The sequence below is a fragment of the Pezoporus wallicus genome, unplaced genomic scaffold, assembly GCF_028554395.1.
Source record: "Pezoporus wallicus isolate ANWC-B61680 ecotype Strahan unplaced genomic scaffold, APGP_CSIRO_Pwel_v1 contig_8188, whole genome shotgun sequence".
Classification (NCBI taxonomy): domain Eukaryota; kingdom Metazoa; phylum Chordata; class Aves; order Psittaciformes; family Psittacidae; genus Pezoporus; species Pezoporus wallicus.
The window spans coordinates 4,180,337-4,201,018 of record NW_026640104.1 but is presented as its reverse complement, the minus strand read 5'-3'; the positions used below and the strand labels follow the sequence as shown (position 1 = coordinate 4,201,018).

Here is a 20,682-nt window from a genome sequence, read left to right as displayed (position 1 = left end):
ACACCAGGATGGAGGTGACATTGGGATAGGATGGGCACCCAGCTTGTCTCCCCATGCAGGACAATGCCATCACGACCACAAGGACAGCCATGGGTAGGGGATTGGGCCCACAGGGTAAGGAGCTCTGCGAGAGATGGGCTGGAGCTGGGAAGGGGACTGGGAATGCCCCAAACTGCCCCAGAAGGAAAAGGGAAAAGATCCCGCTCCATGAAAGGGACCTTACAACCCCCTTTTTCAGAATTAGAAATAAAATATAAAAATTAAATAAAAACTGTGAACCTAGAGAGGGATTGGGGGGGGGGGGGGGGGGGGGGGGGGGGGGGGTTCAGCAGCGCGTACATTCGATTAAAGTAACGTGGGTGCTATGAATATAAGACGAAAATACACCTAATTCCGTCATCATATAGATATAATATATTTCACTCTCACCACATAAATACAAAACATCCAAATATCCAAAACATTCAGAACAAAAGTTAGTAGCAAGGGCTCAGCGCTCGATTCATCCATTATTTGTTTCTTTTCCCGACTAGTTGCCTAGAAACTTCCGACGTAAATAATTTACAATAAAATTACTATTTTCTTTCTGTCCATCTCCTTCTGCCCACTTCTAGAATTAATTCTCTATTCTACAGCAACCATTCCACTTGTTGGCAATTTTTTTCTCTTTTTTCTTTTCTTTTTTTTTTTTTTTTTTTTTGGTTACAGTTTGGTGGCACGGATTTATACAGTTTGTAAACGTTAAACTTGAAAGAAAGAAAAGAAACTTCAAACCAAAGTCAAGAATATTAATCGCTTGTTTCCAAAGAACTCGCTAAAAGTACAGCATCCCTTTTCCGGCAAATCATTCAAGTACCGAGATTGAACAGGAATATTCGATCCGGAATACTAGAAGGTGAATACATGTTTGTGGAGAAAATAGCAGTAGGAATTACGAAGGCAAAAAAAAGGAGGAGCTTGTTACATAGATGTATTTTAAAGTACAAAAATAACATTAAAAGATACGCTTTTTATATTTGACGTTCGTTTTAAATGAAGTGTGAGCGATATACGCGAGGGTTGGTTTAGGAGGAAGGAAGCCTAAAGATTGGTTTTGTTTCAGTTTGATGCGCGTTGAAATTTTTTTGGGAAAAAAAAAAAACGAATAGAAGAAAAAAAATGAACAGAAAAAATACTATCGCAACAGATCTGGTTGCAAATCGAGTCGCGATTTATCCATCCTTTATCTGCAGATTTGTTTTTGCAGATAAAGACCTCGGGGCTGGCCCGTGAGAATGCGGGGGGGGGGGGGGGGGGGGGGGAATGGGGGGAAAAAATAAAGGAAAATAAAGGGGAAAAAAGGGGCTTTGTGTTATCTCGAAGGGGGAGACAGTTTGATCCAAAATCTCTGCAGCCACTGTTTTCTGTCTCCCCGCTCCGTGCGTGTATTTGCAAGGCAGCCCGCTCCGGCCCTTCCCACGTTCGGGGTTCAAGGTGGAAAAGGGAAGCTGCTGGCCATTTACCCGGCCGGTGTTCCGGGCGAGCGGCACGGAGCTTTCCCGGGGACTGCAGTGCAGTGGATGTGCCGGAACGGGGGGCACGGGTGAAGCCCCCAACCCCTTGTGCTTCGGAGTCACTGAGGGGGGAAAAAACCAAACCCGGGCATCACCTGGCAGCTCCGTCTTCCTCTCTCCGAAATCCCTTTCTCTCGCTTGGCACTGGATACAGCGGGCCCGAAAGAGCCAAACCGCACCCCGTCCGCTCTCCCTCCTCTTCCCTTTCCTACCGGTGGCAAAGCAAACGAACAGACACCCCCCTCCCTCCCCGAAAGGACTCACGGACGCCGGGCCGGCTGGGCAGGGGAGCGGCGGGGGCTGCCCCGTTCCCGCAGCTCCCGGTCGCTGCCTCGCCTCTCCCCGCGGGCACCGGGACCCTGCTCCTCTCCGCACCGGCCCGCGGAGGGAACCGCGCCGCGGGGCTTGGAGGCGGCGAGGGAGGGAAGAAGGGATGGATGGAGGGGCCCGCCGCGCCGCCCGCCCCATAAATATCGCCACAAATAGAGATTATAAATATAAATACGGGGAAGTTACTTAGAGTCAGTCCAGTGCTTTTTTCTCAGCGCTTTCTTTATTGTTGGTCCGGGAGTAGGGCTCGAAGGCCGACGAGCTCAGGTAGCGGGCCGACAGTTCCTGCAAGTTGCCCGCCAGCGAGCCGGCCACGGCCAAGGGCGCGGAGGAGAGCCGCCCGGCCACCGAGCCCAGCAGCGCGGGCACCGGCAGCCCGAACAGCCCGTGCCCGGCGGCGGCCGCCCCGTGCAGCGCTGCCGGCGGAGGGGGCCCGGCAGCGGTGCTGGCGGCCGGTGGATGCGGGGAGCCGCCGCCGCCGGGACCCGCCGCCGCGCTGCCGCTGCCCGCAGCCAGGCCGGGCCCGCGTAGCGCCGAGCCCAGCGCTCCGGTAGCGCAGGGAGGCAGGAGGCCCGGCAGCCCCGGCGGGGAGAGCAGCCGGCCTTGCTCAAGCAGCCGCAGGACGCTGCAGGTAGCGGCTGTCTCGGACACCACCGACCGCAGCTCGGAGTCCTTGCCCTGGTCCTTTTTCTGCTTGGTGCGCCGGTTCTGGAACCAGACCTTGACCTGCAGGCCGGGGAGAGAGCGGGGTCAGCGGGGCGGGCTGCGACCGGCGCCCCCCGACCGGTGCCCGTGCCCCGCGGGGCGGAGCGGGAGGGTTGCGGGGGGGGGGGGGGGGGGCTCCAGCCCGCACCTGCTAACGGGAGCGCTTTAGGAACGCACAGAGCGACCCTTTCCCACCCGCCGAGCCCGGGGTTCCCCGTTTTGGGGTTCGCCCAGGGGGACGGGGCAAACACTCCTTATCGCACTGCATCTGTAGCCTGATCCGTCTCACTTTATCCGATTTCACCGTACGCCAGCCCTTTCCCCAACGGTTTATTCCGAGCCAGCTCAGCCCCAAGAACTCAGGACCCGCTCTGTGTTCCCACACTGCAGCCTGCCCAGGCCCAGCTGCCTTTCCTGCCTGGGACAACAACTCCATGCTCCCTTTCCAACCTCCTGGCCTGGATATTCTCTCCCCGTCCATTTTAGACAATACTGAACTTCAAACTGAGATCCTGGAAACCTTTCCCGGGAGTAATAACAATAATGATAACAACACCCAAACCCCCAAACCCCCGTGGTGGTTTCTGTAACCTACGAGCTACTGAACTTGTCATTCCTATCCGGCAAGGGAAAGAAAAAAGGTAATTATCTTGTCGGGGGGGGTTGTTATTGCACGATGTTTTGCAAAAATATGAAACAGCCTTTCAAAAGTTTGAGCTCTTTTTAGACGCTTCCCCGCACTCTCGCGCAGTTCTAACCCTCCTGACGGCCCACGGCCTCTCTGCTTTGCTGGACGGAGGGGCCGGAACTACAGGCACCCAAAATACGACCCAAACTTTAGGCCCGTCCCTGCAACTCCCATACCCAAGGGCAGAGCGCTCGGATCAACCTCCTCTAACCGGCAACCCCCGGGACGGTGCCAGCTTCCCCCCGATATTCCGCTTGCTGCTGGCCGGGAGCGCCTTGGCCGCTCCTCGCCTCTCCGCGGCCGCAGCAGTGCAGCTCCGCCCCCGGGGCAGCACCTCGGAGCCGGGAGCACCGAGCCCCGACGGGGCCCGGGTGGGTCCCCGCAGTGGGAGCCGCGTTCCGGCCTGGGGAAGGGTTTGACTTCATAGCCAAGCTCCCTCGGCCCCGCGCAGACCCACGGGGGCCATGTGCGGGGAAGCGCAGTGCGGCGGACCCCCCCCTTGGCCACAGCCGTTCCCGAGCCGCACACAGCTACAGGTCCCTCACCCACGCACCCCTATCTCCATCCCTTCTCCAGACCCGACACGCGTGGGCCTTTACCCACCAGCTCCCTCGGCCTGCGCTGTGGCGCGCAAGAGGCGCGCAAACGACGCGCAGGGCCGCAGCGCTGGCCCACACGTGGGGCCTGGCGCAGGGGAGGTGCCCGGGCCGGGATGGGAGCTTCCACGGAGGGACACGGGACAGGACAGCCGGGGGTCCCCGTCCTTCTGGGACTACCTGAGTCTCGGAGAGATTGAGCTGGCGGGCGAGCTCGGTGCGCTCCCGCCCCACGACGTACTGGCAGCGCTGGAACTCCATCTCCAGGCGGTAGAGCTGCTCGGCCGTGAAGGAGGTGCGGGTCCGCTTGGGACGGTCCAGATCAAGCCCTTTGGGCAGAATAATCTCTCTGATTGAACCTTTGGCATCTGGCAAAGAAAGGCACAGTCACTTTTACAGCCAGGCAACCTTCTTCTCTGATTTCCTCCCCCCGTTTTATCATTCCTTTTACTATTTCCGAATGAAAGAGACGTCTCCAGCGCCTTCAAGACCAAGCCCCGAGTCGGGATGGAGACTGCGGCACTGCACCTACCCACTGCACCCAAGGAAGGGGATAGAAATACCCAAACACCCAACAGAGAAGGAAGGAGGGGGCGATGGGGGCCCAAAGCTCTGGAAATAATCCCCTCAGCCCAGTTAAAAATCGTTTTGATTTTGAATATATCACACTGACACTACAACACTGCGGCATCACCCACGTTCTCTCCGGAAAGCCGGGGAAGGATCCTCCAGGCCGGGCTTTGTGCCTGGAGCTCAGGGTTACTCTTTGTTCCCCCTGAGCTCCAGGTTAGGGCTCGCTGGAAGCCACCCCCTACTCCCCCAAAATAGAAAACCTCCCTTTTATCAATGTATTTAATTTTGTTAAAGTTTTCCATGGAAAATCAGGCAGGCAGGAGCTTTCTGGGCACAGGCAGCGCTGGCTGAGTGCCCACCCTGGATGTGGGGACACCCCAGCCCACCCCGCATCCCGAGCAAGCAAGCTCCGGGGTTTTGGCAAACAGAAGAAGAAGGAGGGGAGGAAAAAGGTGAAAAAGCTAACCCACGGCACCAACCAGCCCGCAGAAACCTCACTCCTCTGGTAGCCCGGACCGAAAGAAAGCGGGACAAATCTTGTTAACACCACTGTCAAGCCAGAGCCAGATTCATGTTACATTAAAGCCTTCCCAACTTTGCTTTCCGTAATTTTACCTCCTCGGTACGTTTTAAATCAGAGACAATCACATCATTTTAATCTGACCCCCTCTCTGGGTCAATCGGTCGCGCAAGGATTAATTATTGTTTACAAGGCCTTGCTTCGCACTAATTTTGGTCCGATTCTGTTCGCTCCCTCCTCCCCAAAATTCTCCTTAATAAACCCGAAATTCCTGCAGGTAAATTTTAAATTATGATTATTATTTTTTCGGAGGGGGGAGGAATAGGACGATTTAATTACTTCAGCCAGGAGAGAAGACGAGGGTTGGGAGAAATTAAACGTATAACTATATAATAAATGATAAAGATTAAGAAGCCCTTCGTGGTGCCTCCGTTCGTTTTAAGGGTGATGGCTATTCCAAAGCAGCCCTTTCTGCAGGCGACCCTGCTGCCCGCTTCCACACCGGGCGGGAACCGCGGCCCCGCGCCATTGTACGCGGCAGGCGAGATGCGCGGGCGCGGAAGGAGCGCGCCCGGCCTCGGGGCAAAGCCAGCGCCAGAGCCCCGACCCCGGCAGGCTCCCTGCGGGGACGGGCACCCAGGGAGAGGCGCAACGCGGGGAATAAACCCCGTTAAAACCCGACGGGACCGGGCGGAGCGGGGGGGGAACCACCGCGGCCGAAGTTCTCCCGCAGCCACGGAGGCGATTCGCCGCAGCACACGGGGCTGGAGCGCGGTGCAGGGCCGCAGGAAGAGCTTCCAAGCCGGGGGGGGGACCCAAGGCAAAACGACGAAATAAGAACAGCTCACAGCTCACCCCCACCCGCAGCGAAATCCCTCAAACTCATACCTCTAACTAGGATCCTCCTGCAATAGTCCGGGTCAGCCGAACTAGATTTACTTTTATTACAACCTTCCGTAGCTGCAGAGGCAGAAAAAGTCCCTTGCTGATCCTTCAAAAAAGAAGTAGAAATATTTCCTTCAGCCCCTTTGCTTTCCTTGCCCTCTTTATGTCCGTTCTTCGAGACCCGGTTAGCTTCAGTCTCTGAACTGCATCTAACGTCCATTTTGTCTTGTTTCCCAAACATGTAGTGCAATAAAGCAAAACAGAAAAAAAATACCACCAACAACAAAAAAATAGAAGAGTAGAAGAAGAAGAAGAAGGCGAAGTCTATGTTGGATATTGCACGGCTTAGGGTCAGATCGGTGGGGATCTGTAAAAGCACCTTGAATAAGGAAGATCGGGTTTTATCCCACTGGAAAAGCAGCGGCTTCCTCAGTCCCAGCGTCCTAATGTGACTGTCCAGCTTCCCAGAGCGCCCAGTGATCAGGTACTCAACAGTACAACTCTAAAATGATTTAATGTCTGCCTTATTACAGAGACATGTAGTTGTTAGACACACAGAGGGACGCGCACTCGCTGTTTCAATTGATTACGGGTAATTTTGCAGCCTCCACATTTAGGTTACCTCATGAATACACTAAATTGTTTGGATAATATATCAGATCGTAATGGATGGTTTGTGTGCTTGTCCCCAATCAAGTAGAGTTTAGCCAGTGAATAAACTGAAATGATTGGTCTTGCTTTCAGGAAACACACAATCAAAAGACTGAGACTTCCAGAAAAAAAAAAAAAAAAAAAGGGAGAAAAAAAAAAAAAGGAGGAAAAAAAAAAGGGGGGGGGGGGGAGGGAAAAAAAAAAAAAACTTTTGACAAGATTCACCCTGAATTGTTAGCACCATTAGCAGCCATTATTAACTTTCTTCAGTATGCCTTTGACCTCCCGATTATAGAGTGGCTTTCTCCAAAGCACGCCAAATAAATCTGAATAAAGCTGCTGGGAAGGGCTGGAAAAATGCAGTTGCAGGGGGGTGGAAAAAGCAAAAACCCACCAACAAAACCACAGCCAAAAAAAGAAAAAAAAGAAAAGAGCCCCCTGAATTCTAAACAAACAAACAGATCCCCAGCACGCACACGCATCAAAAGTTGGTCCTTCCAGCAGATCTCTCCAATGAAGCAGGTTATCTTGGCCAGCAGAAATCCTCGTTAACACATCTCCCCACAGACAGCCATCTTAAACTCCTACCTCTCCTTACTTCAGTCCCGATACTTGCTTTTTGTGCTTCTCCCTCTGTGTGTGTGTGTGTGTATGTGTGCGTGCATGTGTGTGTGCTAATTCTGCACCTTCGCAAACACTGAACCTATTCGCAGAGCCTGCTCATTGGGGAAAAAAAAAAAAAAGGAGGAAGAAAAAAAAAAAGAGCCAGCTTTGTGCTCAGTGGATCCAGGAGGGGGGAGAAAGGGAGAGGGGGAGAAAGAGGGAAAGAGGGAGGGAAGGAAAGGGAAGGAGGGAGGGAGAGAGAGAGATAGCCCGTGAAAAATCTCAACTGCGTTATCCACCAAAGGAGAAAAAAAAGTTTTACTCTAGCTATTTCATTGTCTCTGCTACAATATCTTTGAGAACCGCAACAGCCAGTAATCCAATAAGACCGTTGATTAGGCTACAATGATTCAATTCAAGCAAATGGCCTTGTGCAAAGAGCATGCTCCAGTCCTTCTTGTCACCTTGCAGGGCAGAAGCCCTCTTCATGCTGCTCTCCTTATTCATTCCTTTATGGGAAATGTAGAGCAAAAGGAGTGAAAGATGGCAATTATCTAATTGGACTATTAACAAACAATTCTCTGAGTGTGGCTGTCTGGCAGTGGTTCTTGGGTGAGGTGAAAGGCCACATGTTGCACTGGCCCCATTCACAAAGAGTTTAGGGGCCTGAGAGGGAGAGAAAGAATTTTCCCTGAGAATTTTTCACACAAACACCGGAGTATCCATCAGGAGCGCTCCTCTCCACCCTGCCCTCCGCCTGCCTGGGAATGCTACCCACCTGGAGCAGGCTGGGGGAGCTCCCTGGTTTACTGCGGGGGAGAGCAGCGGGTAAAGGCAGAACAGGGTGCCCTTCCCTTGGCCAGAGATGCTCAGCCCCAAGGGCCTCATCCTGCTCCCGCTGGAGGAATAACAGACCTCGTCCCACAGGACCTAGTCTTTGTGCATGGTGTTGTAATAGAGTGAAGGATCCAGTGTTAGGGTTTCATCATCATAAGTAGGATATTTAGGGGAGAAAAGGAAAGAAGGGGAGAAGAGAGAAGAGAAAGGAAGGGAGAATGAAAGAAGGAAAGGAAAGAAAAGGAAAGGGAAAGGAAAGGAAAAATAAATGAAAAAAGAAAATAAGAAGAGAATATAGAAAACAAAAAAGAAAAAGAAAAGAAAGAAAAGAAAGGAAAAGAAAAGGAAAAAGAAAAAAGAAAGGAAAGAAAAGGAAAAAGAGAAAAGAAAAGAAAAGAAAAGAAAAGAAAAGAAAAGAAAAGAAAAGAAAAGAAAAGAAAAGAAAAGAAAAGAAAAGAAAAGAAAAGAAAAGAAAAGAAAAGAAAAGAAAAGAAAAGAAAAGAAAAGAAAAAAGAAAAGAAGAGGAAGTTCTTAGATGCATTTCAATGAGTTGTCTTTAGTGGACATCTTAAAACTTGGTAATTTTTCCACAAATCGTAGCCTGATTTATTTTTATTACCGCTGTCTGAAAAGTCAGATTGAGATCAAAGAGGTGCTCTAAGATTTTCATCAAGCCCTATAATTTCCGTGATATTCATACATGCAACTGGAAGTAAAATGTCATTATTGTGGACCAGGCTTTATTTTTCCTTACAGCCAGCGCATCTCAGCAATCTCTGGTGGTCTGTTGTTATTAGTTACTACTTGTATGGCAGTCATACCCAGGGGCCCCAAATAAATCACAGCCCCATTGTGCAAGGCTTCATGCAGATACAGAGAGAGGATGGAAGGAGTTCATTTCCTCCATGGATTCACAATGCTGTGCAAAGGCCTGTTGTGTGAAGGGATGCTTGTGAAAATGTACATTTAAGAGAGATTTGGTTCTTTCAGGAGAGGTGCAACAAGTGGACGGCAATTAGTGGGAATGTTTTTCATGTAGCTGAGGCATAGGATTGTGTTTAGCAGGTAAGCTTTGTTGTGTGATATACATAAATGTATACACGTATGTGTATGCATAGGCAAGGTAGTATCAACAATCCTGGCTGGATGTTTGTTTAATGCTAAATGAAACAAAGTTCTTTTTCAAACATTTTTTACGTAACAGATATGGTTTTTTTAGACAAATAAGCATAACAATTCTCATAAGAGGTCTACTGTGAAATACAGAGAGCGATTATAATTGTATTTGCATAGGTGTGTGGGAGTATGTATGACATTGGCCCTCATGTTTTTCATTTCGCTAATGTCTAGGCATAGGCCATAATAATAAACATGGAGCTATTGAACTCAATTACACTGTTTGAAGCTGAGTATCTGGAGATTAAATATTGTATTTGTGTGATAATTGGGCTTTTTTAACATTTATTTTCTTTTACTTACCACAAGGACCTGATCCAAAGCTCACTAAAGGCCAGAGGAATTTTGTTCTACATGTGTAATATCTTAATGCATTGCAACTCCCTTTTGTCTATAGAAGTCAGTGCAATAAAAAGGCTTTCCCCTATTAAATCTGTTAAATTTGCTTTCACACATTACAAACACAGTACTGTTGAAGATCTGGAAATTCAAATAATGAGTCTAATCCTGCAGCAAACTTGTAGTGGCAGACAGGTCTACCCACACACAGGTCTACACAGAGCTCGCTTACTTTAATTGAGGTCCGCTCATCTGCAACAAATAGCAAAGTCCAGAACTGCACTGGAAATTCAGCATTTTTCCATTGTGAAGTCAACATTGCTCTAGCTTTTTCTTTTTCTCATTAGCCTAATAGTCTTTCAAGTATTCTCATTTATCTTTTTTCTCAATAGACTTAAAATTAAGCATTCTGGAATATTACATTCTTGCAGGACATATGTCCACTTCTCACTGTAACAACTCCAGGACTCTCCATAGCTGCAGCACACTTACATCTACACTCATGTGCCACTGGATAAGCAGATGAAGGGTTACGTGTTTTCCCATAAAATAGTGCTTAAAAATGACTCAGCAGATAACAGAGGTGCTCCCAGGATGTACTTTGCTATGTGGACTACCTTGTTGCTTTTCAAATACAGAGTATACAGCTTTATTAGTTCACATTGGCATGTAGAAGACTGAAGAAATTGTTTCTCATTGACTGTCATTATTTATATTATTTTTATCTCTATTCAATGGCTAGGAAAGATACCCATTATTGCTACTACTTGCTAAACTCTTCTTTGTCAAAGAAATAATTTCTGTCCTAAATTCTCTTTAAGGCTTGCAATGCCAAGCTGGTCATCACAGTCTGAATGTGGTGCTGAATTGCTACTGAGCTTCAGTGCTTGTGCTTATAGAACCACAGAATCATAGAAGTCTTGAAGTTAAAAGAACCATCAAAAGGATTCTGTGTTTAATACATTTAATTTACTATTTGATATGTATTCCTATCCAAATAATATTCCTTATGAGTACAAGCTTTCGTCCACTTGAAGAGCTGGCTCCTGCCCTCTGCTATCTCTGGTTTGCAGAGTCATCCTAACAGACTTCGGCTGTGGTTACAGGCCTCAGCTGAAGAGGAAACAGAGCCAGCCCAGCACTCACAGACAGGTAGGTTAATGTAAATATCTAACAACCTGCTCTGCTCTCTGTGGCAGGCACTCATTGCCCCAGCTGGGGCAGATGCAAGAAGAGGAGGGAAAGCTCTCCCAGCACCCTCCCAGCCCTGAGATAAAAAGGCATGACTCAGAGATCTTCTCAATCAAAAGACTTATCTCTGTGTTTAATAGCCCTAAGTAGATTTTTGTTCCATAATTTATCTAATTATTTTGATTCAGACTATTTGTTGTTGAATTTACAGAGGCATTCAGCAAGCATACTTGTTTAGCAGAGGGTGTATGAACTGGTACCTTGGGGCTGAGCATCTTCCTGGTTATTTCAAACTAACAGAGGATATGGTAGTTGCTCATAAGGATACGTTACATGCGGAAATGTCAAGGAGTGGTTACGAAGAGGTCCTACCATGCATCCTTGATCACTGTTAAAGGCAAATGAAGGAGAAACAGAAAACCTCATTCCTATGTGCACAGATGTTCTGGGACAGGAAGTTTCTGTCCGGTGTGACACTCTGTGAGCAAAGATGATGTTCTTCATGACCTCACCAGAAGGTTCTTCTTTCATAAGGGAATCAGTGCTGTGCTAACCACCAGGAGCTCTGAGCACCTTCTTGAAACAATGTGCACAGCATAATTAACAACCCTGTTGCTCTTGCAGATATTCACTGCTAGGAAGGAAATTGCTATACAATTTAAGATGAACTCGGGAAATTTCAGCTTATACATACTACTGTGTAACGAGGGGACATTTAAACAGCATATGCTAAGTCCTTATTTGAAGATGGCAATTTGTTCTAGTGGAAATTGGTTCTGTCTCCTGCAAGTGAGCCTAGAAAATAGTCCTCTTTCCACATAGGTGAGCAGTATCCTTGAATACCAGGATCATGTCTTTACCTGGAAGCTTTACATTGTCTTTGAAGGAAAGGATTGAAGTCTGTGACTCAGTTCAGCTTTCTCTGTGGTGTGGAAGATAAGGCAGTCATGTCTGTGGCAGCCTGTATGGCTAGAAACATTGCTAATTCCACTTCTCCAAGGACTGATAGCCAGGTACATTTGTGTTGTTCAGTGGCATGTGTGTCCCTGCAGCACAATATAAAACACATCACATGGGTTGTTTCATGGTAAATTAAATGTCACAGGCTCACAAGAACTCTAACAGGTAAGACAAAACCAATTTTTCTCTGTCTTAGAATGGGCAACACCATCCTGCATTGGTATGAAATAGGGAGGTAGCTCTGATTCCAAATAGGCTTCATCAGCTTTTATGCAGATATTGTGTCCTTCGTGCCAGTTCCTATATATTCCTCTTTGAGCAAGCATTCTGCAAGAGAACTATTTAAAATAAATTAACATATCCAGACATCTATTTAAAATAAAGTATCAGATTGAGATAATAAATGTTACTGCTTGTAGCTGTTACATTCCCATGCTTTGCTACACGCCCGGTTAGTAGCCTGATGCAGAATACACAACTTGCTGCTTCTTAATTTTCCTGCATACTTTGCCAGTAATTGCAGTATTGTCTCGACCAGATACTAAACTGAGCATATTGGCAGGACTCAGCAGTGCTGTTCTGCAGGCCAGTAATAATGAGCATGGGTATCACACGTGTATCATGATTAATGACGTTGTGGTCATTATGAGCTGCCCCTTACAGTTATCAATCTGGACAGTGGATTAATACAAAGCTTCATTGCCTGTATCATGCCCATGGCATATGCGAGCAATCTGAACAATGGTGAGACATGATTCTTTTCGTAAGAGAAAACTGTGAATTAAGAGGAAATACTGTTTGCTCTCGGACAGCCTTTGGTTTCAGCCTCAGCTGTGTCACTGCCTCCCTCTGTTACCACCAGCACCTGAACACTCAAACTCCCTCTGCCTTCATTTCACCCTCTCCTGACAAGGGTACTAGCTTTACCAGCTTTGCCTGAGCACTCTTGAGTATTTACCACCTCAAAAGCTATTAGCCCACGAACCTGTACTATCCGTACTAAAGCTCTTGCAATCCTATTCATTCCCATAGTCAGTACAAGCAAGCTTGAAGGTTTAAAAGCACAAGAGAAGTTTGCATTTAGTTTGTATTTAGGTTAGTAGATGTGATCCGCACTCTTTTCAATACTTGGAGTTTTAACACTGAAGACCTATGCATCAGAAGGAAAAAAAGTCAGATTTGGGATTAAAAAATTAAGTTCTTTCATTTTGAGAGGTTAAGTCAGATCAGATTGAATGCAAAGCATGTCTCAAATACTCATAATTATGGTCTCAAGGAGCCAGAGGAAGGCTGTACAGGACAGTCTTGCTGAACTGAGTCTGTTCCTTAGGTTCCATCCAGTAATTAGAATGATGTGAGAGATCAGACAATGTCCCTTCACTCTGGAGTGAGATAAATGCTACCATCATCCCAAGGCTGGGATAGTGGTATTCCAGATGGACATCTGAAGAGACAACACAATATGCTCCCTAACGCTTCGTCAGAGAAAATGATGGAAAAGGCAGGCAAAACATCAGCGCAGTTTGGTTTGTTAAAACCTGTTGAAGATTGCGGGTAGGTTTAGGGTGACTTCACTTTGTGGGGAATACTTTATCTGATGGATTTAAACACACTGGGAGGCTGAGCATCACAACGGCAGACAACTCTGAACATGGCTAAATGTGAGGTAATGCAAATAACCAGCGATTAGCTGTATAGCTCAAACAATCCGAAAAGCTCCGAATTTCCAGGAATCTCTGAGGAAAAAGAACCTGCACCAGGAGTCATCACTGTCTGATTTACTTTTAGCAGCAGCTTAAAAAAATTCAAAAGGCTGTTTGGATTTATTGAATAGAGATAGAGCAGAATGCCAAAACTCCATCATGATAACACAGGATTATGCCATAAATCCACATTAACTCGGTGTTCATTCTTTTTATCCTCTTCTCTCATGAGATATATAGCAGAGTTCGAAAAATGTGTAAGAAATGAGAATAAAAACCATTGCAGAGCTGCTAGGATTAATACATGAGAGATGGCAAAGCCTGGAATTCTTTTGTTGGGAAGGAGAAGATGAACGTGGAGCTGAACATGGAAGTCAAACTCTTAAGCACATACCATTGGGCTTTCTTCCTATTTATCACATGAGAACAAACATCAGGTTAAATTAAAAAGCAGCAAATTGAGAATGAAAAGTAAATGCCCAGACACATGTCTCATCACCTATGGGAGTTGCTGTTACAGGAGGTTACGGAGGCAAATACTTTTGCTTGAATTTAAAGGGAATTGGACATTGTTTGGATTACCTTATTACAAGAGGTTGAAAACAGTCACCAGTGTGATTGAATCTTACACCCAGGGCTGGATGATGATCTCTTAAAAGAGTGATGCAGAAGAAGAAACGCATCAGTTTGGGGGTTAGCTTGTTCTTCCTTCCAATGTTAGGAATAGGATATTCTCTAATATAGCTGAAAGAGTGATGGCATTGGGTAGGGAAAAATCAGACTAGTACATTTTGATGGCAGCTAACGTTAATACTTACTGCTAGTAACTTCTGCTTCTGGTAAGAAAAAAGTGTGATCAGTGGAAAAGGCAACCATTTGGTGTAGCCACATCATAGAGTAGGTGTAAAAACATTTAGTGAAACCATTTTGTCTTACGTGTCCCTTCTGTGGGAAAGCGTATTTTAACTCAGGCTTCAGAATTAGTAGGAAAGGCAAAAGACAAAGGATTATTGGGTCCAAAATACGCTTCTACCAAGCAAATGGATACTTCACCACTAGTGTTGTGCAAGGTTGGGACTTCGGAGGTAGAAAGGTACAAGACCTGTCTAATACACTGTGGGACCGAGAAAACAAGCTATCTTCTGCTGATACATTACCCAAAACAGGGAGGACAACAGAAAGTGATGTTCTGTAAAGACAAGTCTGTTGAAGTCTGGAGCACTGGCAAATACTCTGGGACTGTGCTTTGTGTTCCTGCAGAGCAAGGACAAGAAGAAGAAGGGCAAAAAGAAGAGATCTTTTGTACTGGAGGACTCCAGCAGATTCTTTTGACAAAGGGATCTACAAAATTTGGAAATCAACCTGTCAATAGCACTCTTTTTATCATACCCCTCAGTTCCTGTACCAAGACACGAAGGGGGTATCAGATATCAGTTAGGGGATATCAGATACCAAGTGGTTTATGCCTTGTTATTGTTTTGCTTATTCATTTAAATAACAGAGATGCAAATCTCAAACAGAAGTATGTTTCTAAAGACTGGTATGTTCCTGTTTGCTTAAAAGTGTTAGGATGTTTCTTCCACCAAATAACACAATAAAGGTATTATATGTATATATATTTGTATATATTGAAAGTGCAAATACATATAAATAACACACACATAATGTATATAAGGAGTTATAATATCTAGAATTCCCATATCTCTTTGTGTCCTGATGGATTAGATGTTGTCCAGAAAGACTGAGTATACTTTAAAATATTTATGACCTGAACAAGACTAACTGGATAAGAGAAGAAATAGGGTTTATTCTATTTTTATAGATGGAAGAAAACACTAGTGTTTATCTTTCATTATTTTATAGATGGAAAAGAAGAAGCACAGAGAGCACAGTTTTCCCAGAGGGGCTGAATGAGATCCTTGGGGCAGTGCTCTACCTCTAAGACCATTCACCAAGAAAAGGAAAAAATATTCAGGAAACAGAGGGGTTATTCAGCAAGGAAGCTGGATAACTGCCAAGCCCCCATTGTTGAGTTCTAAGGTGCAGAAATGATGCTACCCACTCCCTGCCTTTTAATATGGCACGTACAACACCCATGTGATGTCTAGCTGTGAAGGGCAAATGTTTGGCATGTTTTCAAAGGGCATGTCTTGAAACGCTTACTCAGATCCACATGTACCAGGTAAGAGAAGAAGAGGTCCAGCTGTAGCAACCTTTCCCAGCCTAGGACGATGCACAGCTCTAAGGACAGATTATAACCCTTCGATGGAGACGCGGTGCTCCTGATGTTATTAAAATTGCTGTTGATCTAGACTCCAGCCAGATTAGGGTCAACTCCAATGACTTAGTTAGCAACCTCCTGCCTGATTAGCATGAAGCTGTTCATACAATTTTTTGTCTTAGTTTTGTCTTTTTGTCTGCTACACCTTCATTTCCTCCTAATGAAGAGCAGAATTGGACCTTTTGGTGTCTGCCTCCTTTTATCATGGGAACTAATTCACCATCATGTTGGCAGCGTTCCTACTGCTGTCAATGGGAATTATGTACTTTGAATGAAGGCGAATGAGGCCATAACTGTTTAAGAATTATGCTATTAAGACAGCACAATGTGTTTTATTTTTATATAGAGCATTACATATGAAGAGTCAAAACCGCTTTGCAGAGAAAAGGGATAATAGACTGTACTTCACAGAGTTGTTTGGAGTGGTGCTCTGATTCAGAAGGAAAAGGACAAATGACTGTACAGATGTGAAGAGAATAGCAGAAAAGCTGGACCTTCAAGGCAATAAAGCAGCCAGTGACTTTCCTGACAGAACAGGCATGGCAAAGGGGAATGGAAAGATGAGCTGCTGAAAAGAGCTCAGCTGGGCAAAAATGAAAAGATGTTATGGAACTTCAGGCCGGAGTAACCCCTCAGTTCTCCCAAACACAGTTGAATTAAACACTACAGGACAGTGGGTGTTTACATGGAATACATTTTGTCCCTTTATCTTACGAGTCCACCTCATTTGTCATCTCAAGGCAAGAGATGTGTTGGGGAGATACTTCATGGCACATGGGCCTGTGCTATCCCGTTTGTTCCTGTAAAGTCTCTCCAGTTAAGGAAAAGAGCATCACCCACTTGCCCAAGTTTGTTGACAGCATCTTGTTGGCAGGTTGCGACTGAGCTAGGCTGTAAACCTGAGTGTAATGAACCGCCAAATGCTATGTCAGGGGAAAGCTGCTCCCTGTGAATAGCTGCTTCCTCATCAGATGGATCACAGTACCCTGCCCAGCCCGGGGTCAGAGGTCTCAGGAGCAGCAGGAAAAGCCATCATGGTGATGTTTGCTGTCTCTGACTACCAGCCATGGGTCTACATAAGCTGCCATCACTGAAGTAGCTGAAATATAGATGAGCCCAAAGACTGTCTCTTTCTCTAGGAAGAAGTCTCTAGAGCATTTGGAGATGTGGCATGTGCTGCATCCCCCTGCCTGCCTTCCACCCCACTGCCTCCCAGGTGCTGCCTAGCTGCTCTGCATGGCTAGATGTTAACACTCTTCCTTTGGTGGGTGCTCTTCAGCCATATCTGAAGCCCTACCTGCTGCAGGGCATGTGGGGGACACAGAGCCAGCACCACAGACCTTGCCGAGAGCACATTAAGGATCCAAATGAGACACTCCAGCCCAAACCCATTTCCCAGAATGGGCCATGCATCTACCTGATCATCTCAACAACTCTCTCACATTGCACTGTGTTATAAGGCTCTGCTTGGCTAACACAATACACTGTGATGGTTTTGCTGATGCAAGATCATCTCAGTCATCAAGGATGGCATCCTCAGAAGTGCCAGGAAATGTTTGCAGTGTTTCTCTTTGGTTAATTTGATACCGTGGGTATGTGGGAAATCAGAGGAACATATTTTGCCCAAGTAGATTTTCAATCAATAATCTCTACCAGTTTTATTTTTTCCATAGGAACAGCTTTTGGCATTTTCTATCATCAAATCCCTGTCCCAGGATTCACTGGGCAACTGCAGGGATGCAGAGGAAATGTTATTGGTCTTCATTTTTGCGGAGGTGAGATGGAGCACGGACAGGTGAAGTGACTTTCCTAAAGTGGGATATTGAGCCTGTAGCAGTGGAGTGGAGCCTTGTAGGGCTTTAGTCCCATGCTTGTAGCGCTTCTATGCTGAAGCTGCAAGTTAAATCAAACAAGATAAGCTCATACCATTTGAAATAACTCATCTGAATAATTAAAAAGTATATTTCAGATGTTGAGATTTCCCTTTTCACCCTCTTTAAAATAATATTTTATTAAAACATCCAGCAAGAATTTTCTTCTGCTATATTGAAACTTTAAAGTCTATTATGAAATAACATGGAAATAAAATGTTCAATGAGTTCCAGTGCAGTGCAGCACTTAAGTATGTGTTTACCTTTAAACACATCTGGAGCCCCACTGACTTTGACAGGACTACTCATATGCTTAAAGATAAGCCTGCTTTTGTTGGATTATGGCCCTGAGGATGTAAGTACTGGGGGAATCATTTTCATGCTCTCCAGAAAGGGCTTTAAATCACTTTTGTTTAAGGAGAACTAACAGGTTGGAGGTAAACAAACCTAACAAACCAATAGATCAAGATTAACTTTTATGCGGAGCCACTTGACATCTCTAGAAATTACTTACTTAATGTTGAAGTTTGGTTCTTAAAGAAAATAACGATCCAATTATTTTTTAAACGAAATGGAGCTGTAGGAAAGCCTTGATACTTCCACGTGGGAATTTTGGGTTCTGTTTTAAACAGAAGGAGAAGAGAGACATATATGCAGTGTGCATGTCTGAAGGGCAGGAGAGTTAGGTGGATTATTAGATTTCAGCAGCTGAGAAGCGGTGTGGTACATAATAGGACTTTGTTGTTGGGTTTGCTGGTGATGCTCTGAGAAGGACAAAACAGAGGAGCAGAAGGACAATGCTGCCCTAAAAAAATAACAGCTGGCTCTAATACAGTATCTTTCATTTGTGGATGTTAAGAAGTTTAATCCAAAGTCTTTGAAATCAATGCAAATGCTCTTGTTGACTTCAAGGAGCTTTTCCTCAAGCCCTGCACCGTTCATCTTGTCACGCTGCACAGGCACTCAGGTCTGCTCAGATGTGTGGATCCTGTCAGGTGAGCCCTGCTCATCCCTTGGAAGGTGCACAGGCACTGGGGCTGGGATCTTCCCACTACCCTTGACATGCACACCATTGCACCTGGGAAACCATATGGAAACAGCACCTCTGTCGCAGAGTCTTTCTGGTCCACTGCAGGTCATGGGGACTGGTGCTGCCTCCTTCCTTTCCATCACCTCCCACTGTCCCCATGGACACTGCTGCCTGGGGCACTGCAGAGTCTCAGGACTGCATTGCAGGTGCAGCCCATGCACTTCAAATTAATTCCTTCCCAGCAGGGCTTGAAATCAATAATAAAGAGCAGTTGTTGGCGGTGCATTTTTGGGTTGTTTTTTTTCTTTTTTTTTAAGCAAAACCTGGAATTGCTAATACTTCATGAAGACGTTGCTTTTTAAGCATTGCCACCACTGCTCTGTGCCTCGTCGGGAGTCTAGGTGGGAAAAGCAATGGGAAATGGAAGATAAGAAAGCCCTACCATCTAAACCAAGCACAGCAATCTAACATCGCTTCAGCGGTAATGACAATGGAGAAGGAACAGAATGCTGTCAGGGGTAATGGTGTCCTGCTGGCAGCTGAATATGAAAGCCAAAGCAGAGACATTTATAAAATAAACAAGCATCAGGGAAGATGAGACATTTATTACAGAGCAGGAAATAGTGGTCTTTAACAATAGTCCATTCCAGTTTCTCTCCTTGCTATAGAATGAAGTGGTGTAAACGAATGCTTTGTCTCACGGTTGTTTTATTGTTTCTCAGGCAATTACCAGACTGTATTCAGTTTAAGCGAGGGAAGGGAACTGCACGTCATCCTTTAGGAGGGCTGTTTATCGGGGCAAGCAGGGCAGGGGGAGAGATGCTTGTTTTCTGCCTAAATTTGTGTCGATTTTCTGACCACCAAGAAGAGATAGACCAGGCAGTACCACACCAGCACATGACAGAAGTGGTTTTACATGATGACAGAAAGATGCGCTGCAGCGTGGTGACATCGTTTTGGTGGCAGAACCTGGTTAAGGAGTTTCTGCCCCCCACCCCTGCACATCACCATGCTGGGGCTGCTTCTCCCAGCTACAGCGTTGAGTATCTACATGATGAAGCAGGCGGAATTAAACAACCCGCCGAAAATGGCTGTTTTTCCCCCCAGCTAAAACCCTCTATGTCTCTTGTATCAGCTGCACAGATGCGTGTGCTAGAGGGACAAGTCAGGGGGGATGTTACAGTGACAAGTTACAGTGAGGATGGAGAAGGGGATAAGAGATCCCTGTACCAGGAGTTCTGTTGAGGGACAGTAAGGGGGACCATACCCTTAGTGAGAGGGTAAAATTACATTGAGACCATGACATAAAATGCACCACTCTGGCATGGAAAGCTCCTATATGCTGCCATACCCTACACTTATTCTCTGCTTATACCAGTAACTATGTTCCATAGAGAGACCAGCAGTGGATACGGATTGGGGCCAAAGCAATCTCCAACTTCTCCTATCTCTTCAGAGAAAAAAAAGATATGCTGCAAGAAAGATTATGCTGCTTGCCATCAACATGCCAAAAGAGGGGGAAAAAGAGCAAGAATTTGGACATAATTAAGTAATCAAGCTCCTGTCTGCAATGAGGCCTGAGCTAAACCCACCCTCTTCTATTAACCTCTGTAAGGGGGAAAAAAAGACATTAAAAACATGGTAGGGTCATGGTGACAGGTGTACAGATGAAGAAGAGAAAACACATATTTAAGCTGTCAGAGGGATGTGTGGCTTAAAGCTATGGGATAAAATAAAACCCAAAGCAAGAAAACACAGTTGACCATCAGAAAACATTTCCTAGCAACCTTTATATTTTAACATATTTTCCCTCTTTTCTGAGCTATCTGATGGTGTAACAGCCTCCCAAGACTGCAGAGTAATTATCATGGATTGTTTTTAAAGTTAAAGCTGGACTGGCAAATGTAAGAAAATACTACTGAGTGAGGATAGATTAGATAGCCTAATAGACCATTTTCCTCTCTAATTTCCATTAAGGTGATGAGTTGGAATGCTACTTGCAGCATATTAGTGGAAAACACTGGGAACACGGTCATATAGTGGATCCAATATCTCAAAATAATGTTTGGAGTAATAACAGTGATATAAAAATCCATCTCAGGTATTTTTAACGTTAATTAGTGCCTGAGTGACTCACGATCTTTAACGTATGCATCTTGCAACACTCCCCAGGGGAAGAGATTTGTATCA

General features: G+C 45.9%; 1 protein-coding gene across 2 annotated transcripts; it reads right to left on the bottom strand.

Moving 5' to 3' along the window:
- Positions 1 to 1,346: 1,346 nt before the first annotated feature.
- On the bottom strand, positions 1,347 to 7,400 carry VAX1 (ventral anterior homeobox 1). Of its 2 annotated transcripts, XM_057417330.1 has the most exons (4): positions 6,978 to 7,400; positions 5,854 to 5,956; positions 4,053 to 4,240; positions 1,347 to 2,609 (listed from the first exon to the last, which is right to left on the bottom strand). In XM_057417330.1, the coding sequence occupies exons 1-4, from the start codon at positions 6,981 to 6,983 to the stop codon at positions 2,076 to 2,078; spliced, it is 831 nt and encodes a 276-aa protein (XP_057273313.1). In that variant the 5' UTR covers positions 6,984 to 7,400; the 3' UTR covers positions 1,347 to 2,075. The 2 variants fall into 2 exon arrangements, with proteins under 2 accessions (XP_057273313.1, XP_057273312.1); XM_057417329.1 differs by lacking the exon at positions 6,978 to 7,400 and having other exon boundaries at positions 5,854 to 6,624.
- Positions 7,401 to 20,682: the final 13,282 nt, after the last annotated feature.

What these genes read in the sequence shown, in the direction of transcription:
- VAX1 (XM_057417329.1), bottom strand. Translation starts at nt 6,091, where the DNA reads ATGTTTGGGAAACAAGACAAAATGGACGTTAGATGCAGTTCAGAGACT. An exon ending in CAGGAGGATCCTAGTTAGAG is followed by an intron (nt 4,241 to 5,853) that starts GTATGAGTTTGA and finishes TTTCTTTGCCAG; the next exon opens with ATGCCAAAGGTTCAATCAGA. An exon ending in TCAATCTCTCCGAGACTCAG is followed by an intron (nt 2,610 to 4,052) that starts GTAGTCCCAGAA and finishes CCCGGCCTGCAG; the next exon opens with GTCAAGGTCTGGTTCCAGAA.